The following is a 5,565-nucleotide window of genomic DNA, read 5'->3' as shown; positions in this document are numbered from 1 at the left end:
CACTAGACTGGCAGTCCGGGGTGGTGGTCCCCTTATTTAAAAAGGGGGACCGCAGGGTTTTTTCCAACTACAGGGGAATCACACTCCTGAGCCTTCCTGGTAAGGTCTATTCAGGGGTTCTGGAGAGGAGGGTCCATCGGATTGTTGAACCTCAGATTCAGGGGAAGCAATGTGGTTTTCGTCCTGGCCGTAGAACACTGGACCAGCTCTATACCCTTAAGGGGATCCTGGAGGGTGCGTGGGAATTTGCCCAACCAGTCTACATGTGTTTTGTGGATTTGGAGAAGGCGTTTGGCCGCATCCCTCGGGAGGCCCTGTGGGGGGTACTCCGGGAGTATGGGGTACCAGGCCCGCTTTTTGTCTCTAGATGACCCATGCAACGTTTGATTGATGCCAAATTAACAGAAAACAATCTTTGATGACCAAAGATGACCTCTATGGGATTTAGTTGTAAATGGTCACAGCGGACCCTAGATGGGTTCAAACTTTATTAACTTCTAAAGACAAGCTCAGAATGGCATACCCTTAGGGGATCCTGGAGGGTGCGTGGGATTTTGCCCAACCAAGCTACATGTGTTTTGTGGATTTGGCGAAGGCGTTTGACCGCATCCCTCGGGGTGCCCTGTGGGGTGTACTCCGGGAGTATGGGGTACCAGGCCCTCTGATACGGGCTGCTCGGTCCCTGTATGACCGGTGTCAGAGCTTAGTCCGCAATGCCGGCAGTAAGTCGGGCTCGTTCCCAGTGAGAGTTGGACTCCGCCAAGGCTGCCCTTTGTCACCGATTCTGTTCATAGCCTTTATGGACAGGATTTGTAGGCACAGCCAAGGTGTGGAGGGCATCTGTTTTAGTGGCCTGAGGATCAGGTCTCTGCTTTTTGCAGATGATGTGGTCCTGTTGGCTTCATCAGAACGTGAACTTCAGCTTTCGCTGGAGCGGTTCACAGCCGAGTGTGAAGCAGCTGGGATGAGAATCAGCTCCTCTAAATCTGAGACCATGGTCTTGATTCGGAAGAGTAGAATGCCTTCTCCAGGTCAGGGATGAGGTCCTGCCCCAAATGGAGGAGTTTAGGTATCTCGGGGTCTTGTTCATGAGTGAGGGAAAACTGGAGCGTGAGATTGATAGGTGGATTGGTGCTGCATCTGCAGTGATACAGGCGTTGTACCGGTCTGTCGTGGTGAAGAGAGAGCTGAGTCAGAAGGCGAAGCTCTCGATTTGCCGGTCGATCTACGTTCCTACTTTCATCTATGGTCATGAGGTTTGGGTAGTGTCCGAAAGAACGAGATCGTGGATACAAGCGGCCGAAATGAGTTTTCTCCGAAGAGTGGCTGGGCTCTCCCTTAGAGATAGGGTGAGAAGCTCGGTCATTCGGGAGGGGCTCGGAGTAGACCCGCTGCTCCCCCACATCGAAAGGCTAGGCTTAAAACATTTTTTATTTTATAGGGCCTATGGTTTGAAGAGGAATAAAACCACACACTTCAATCTGCGAAAATGTAGTATTTATTCAAGCTTTCGGTCAACAGAGGTTCATCAGGAATTGTAAATGCTCATACAGAGAGTTCCTATTAAAGGAAAAAACAGCTGATGTCGAACACCTGTGTCAATTCCACACAGCAAGGCATTATGGGGGATGGAGTCCCTTTCACATAACATAGTGCCTTGACACAAGGAGTTAGCAAAATCTTATAAAAAACACTTCCAAATCATCTATCAAGAGAAAGAGATTAAAACGTTGCAGGCATCAAGCTGGAAAAGCCATCATAGAGCAAGGCAATAAAGTTACATTAAAGGTTACCATATATATTATATTATATTTAGAGAAATACAGACATTTCAAAGTCCTCATTCAGTCCCAGTGGATGGAGCGTATTAAGAGTGTAGATCCAGAACAGTTCCCTTTGACAATGTTTTTTATCTATGTTACCTCCTCTGTGTAAAGAGATAGGTTCAATCCCCTAGAATCTAAGTGAAGATACAGGATTTGAACAATCATGGAAATTATGTGCTACTGGATAGTTCAAATCCTTACGTCTGAGCTCTTATGTTCACTGATTCTTTGTTTAAGTGGTCTAGTTGTTTTACCAATATATACTTTATCAAAGGGTCATTTCCACGAATAAATTACATTTTTTGAATTACATATAATAATGCCGTTTACAAAATATTTGTTCCTGTTCTTGGATGTTGAAATTCAGGAGTTTTCACAGTATTGTGACACTGAGCAAAGTTTCCACAGGGGTAATTTCCAAACGGATGCAGACTGTTAGCGTTCACAACTTTATTTCATATATTTGGACCACTCATGTAAACAAATAAAGGTGGATGTTGAAAAACGCCTTTTAGGGATGGGTCCCCGACCAGAATGTCCCAATGTTTTAAAATGGTTTGCTTTATTATGTAAGCCTGGGGAGTAAAGGTAGTTATACATGTAACAGAGTGTTGTTTTTCTTTATTTGTACTTTTTTTTTTTAAAAGTTCATGTCTAGGTTTGGACAATGCAGCAACATACGCTTCCTCATTGCACTGATTAGAGTAACCTCTACCTAGAAAGCGTTGTTTCATTTGTACACTCTTCTCATTATAATCTTCATCAGAGTGGCAGACGCCTTGGTCTGAATAATTGACTTTTAGGAAGACCATATTTTAAAGAGCCTGGATGAGAACTAGAAGCAAGCAAGCGTGTATTACGGTCAGTTGTTTTCCAATATAATGATGTAAATAGACGGCCGTTGTTTATTTCGACCCACATATAAAGGAAAGGGACACGTACAAGATCAGAATGCAGGGGAAATATTAAATCCAGATTACAGCCATTTAGGAAAGACACAAAATTGTTAACTTCATCATTATTCCCTTGAAAAAGACAAAATATATCATCCAAATATCTAAGCTATTTAAGAATTTTATGGTGGAATAAATTTATTACTGGATTGAAGACAAAAGTCTCTAAAAAAACCCATACATAGGTTGGCATAGTCTGGGGCAAAGGTGGAACCCATAGATGTTCCCTTTAATTGTAAGTAAAAGTCCCCAATGAAGGAGAAGATGTTGATCTCAATACCATTGATGCCATTTGAATGATAATTCTTTGCAAGGCGAGTCTGTATGGTTCAGTAGGTAGAAACCTAGAGCATCTAGGCCTCTGTCCTGGGAAATATTGGTATAGAGGCTTTCTACATCAAGGGTGACCAATGCAGTATATTTTTGAATATACTGAATTTCTGAGATTTTATTGATAAAATCTGTAAAATATTTAATATAAGATGGAAGATTTTGTACATATGGTTTAATGAAATGATCGACAAAATCTGATAGGGGTTCTAGAAGAGAATATTACTGGCTACAATAGGTCTAGCCCTAGGATTAACTAAACTTTTATGGATTTTAGGTACCATGTTGAAAACTGGAGTGACAGGATATTTACAATTCAAAAAATCTGAGAAATCCAACATCTTAAAGAGCCTTTTGTATGTATTCAAGGATTTTTTGCTGGACATGTTGAGTGGGATTGGATCTTAGTTTCTTCTAGAAACATGGATCATTCAGTTGACAATAGGCTTCTTTTTGGTAGTCATCCATATTCTGTATGACATTTGCACCCCCTTTATCTGCAGGTTTAAAAAATGGGAAGATCAAAGTGTAACAAAATGCAATCCAATCACATGACTAAAAGATCCTGGAATACCTGCACCACCAATACGCATTTTCCTCTTCCATCACCACAATCTTCCCCCGTCACAATTCTGTCTGCCCCCTCAAATATGCCAGCCTAGGACTGGCCCTGCTCTCTACATTCATTTCTGTTTATAATGTAGGAAATGAAGAAAACTATTTTCTCCTTCACTGGACTTTAGAATTTAGAAGTTTAAACTGTTCAGGAGGTTGTACGTCCGTCAGTCCACAGTATCTACAGTATGTTGGTCTCACAGAAGCCGGGCTTCAGGATCTGTAAAGTTACAACATGTTTAACAGCTTTTCTGAACCAGGGATAAAACATGGCATAGATCAGAGGGTTTAAACAGGAGTTAAGATAAAGGAGAAACAACAAGAATGATATAAATGTTGTAGTTGTAAAACTATCTATAAAATAAAAGCAGCAGTAATATGGACAGAAACACATCAGATACACAACAACAAGAACACCCAGTGTTCTGGCTGCTTTTAGCTCTGATTTCTTTGTTTGTTGTTGCACTGAAAGCTGAAGGGTGACACTTCTATTGTGAGAGTACATGGCACGAGCCTGAGTCACAGCCACCACAAATACTCTCATATACAGAACTATGATGACTGTAACTGGAAATAAAAATGATATAAACAGATCAAAAGTTCCTACAATATAATCTACAGACAATGTACATTCTCCAATGCAGGAATTACTCCTGCCTGGCTGAATCAGCTCATATTTGAAGTAGAAAATTACATAGAAAGCAGCACAGCTCCAACAGAGACAAACACAGTGTTTCATTCTTGGTAAGGTTATTCTGGTGGGATAATGCAGAGGGTAACAAATAGCCACATAGCGATCAGCTGATATGAGAACAATGGTTCCAGTCGAAGCACAGAGACAAACAGAGGCAACATAATAGTAAAATAAACATGTGATATTACCGAGTATCCAGCATCTTGTCTTTCTAAAGATTTCAAATGGAATGATTAAAAAGCCAATAAGGAAATCTGACACAGCCAGAGAGAGGATGAGGATGTTAGCAGGTTTCTGGAGCCTCCTACAAAGAAACAAAGTCAGTCAGTGAGGTTAAAATAACTTATGCAGAGTAGAATCACATTCTGATCAGATAAACAATATTGATAAATGTGATGTTTTTCTTTTTAATATCTGCCTGAAATAGGAGACTGAGATTATGATGAGGAGGTTTAGAACTGCTGTGATCAGAGAGAAGAAGGACAACACGATGTTCAGGAGGACAGCTTCAGACCAGTGAGGTGTTGGCCTCCTGCAGGACCTGTTGAGTTGTGGAAAACAGAACTCAGCTCCAATCTGTATCTCCATCATCAGATGGATACTGCTGTCTGAGTAGAACCCTGTCACACAGATCATTTATACTTTTCCTTCATTACACAATTCTCATTTGATCTGAGCACTAACATTACTCTTCCCTTGTGGCCAAAAACATCTAGGCAACAAAAACAGGCTAACATCATATGATGTTAGACAGGAGTCTCCATGGACTAGTAGAGGCCTGTGCGTAGGGGGCTTTAGGACACCATCCTCACTTACTTGAAACAACAAAAAAGTTAAAACCTCAAAAGTTATTTATATATTTTAGGGATCTCCAACCTTTTTTGGCGTGTGAGCTACTTTTACACAATGAAAGTACGATTAGTTCACATAGATATTTTCCATGTGTGAATAAGCTTATTTTAAAAAATGCTATTTTACTATATTAACAAGTTGATTTCTCTTTATTATCAATGTTATTAAATTTTTTTTTTTAAATAATTAAAAGGTTGAAGGAAAATAGTGACATTCTGAAAATTAATCAAAACATATTTTATATCACACTCCTGAGCCTTCCTGGTAAGGTCTATTCAGGGGTTCTGGAGAGGAG

General features: G+C 40.6%; 1 protein-coding gene across 1 annotated transcript; it reads right to left on the bottom strand.

Annotated features, from left to right (window-relative positions):
• Window positions 1–3,905: 3,905 nt before the first annotated feature.
• On the bottom strand, window positions 3,906–5,220 carry LOC139066194 (trace amine-associated receptor 13c-like). Its single transcript, XM_070548390.1, has 2 exons — window positions 4,837–5,220; window positions 3,906–4,722 (listed from the first exon to the last, which is right to left on the bottom strand). Exons 1-2 carry the CDS (start codon window positions 5,052–5,054, stop codon window positions 3,906–3,908), a joined length of 1,035 nt encoding a protein of 344 aa, XP_070404491.1. The 5' UTR covers window positions 5,055–5,220.
• Window positions 5,221–5,565: the final 345 nt, after the last annotated feature.

Source organism: Nothobranchius furzeri, chromosome 2 (genome assembly GCF_043380555.1).
Source record: "Nothobranchius furzeri strain GRZ-AD chromosome 2, NfurGRZ-RIMD1, whole genome shotgun sequence".
Lineage (NCBI taxonomy): Eukaryota > Metazoa > Chordata > Actinopteri > Cyprinodontiformes > Nothobranchiidae > Nothobranchius > Nothobranchius furzeri.
This window is presented reverse-complemented; position numbering and strand designations above follow the sequence as displayed.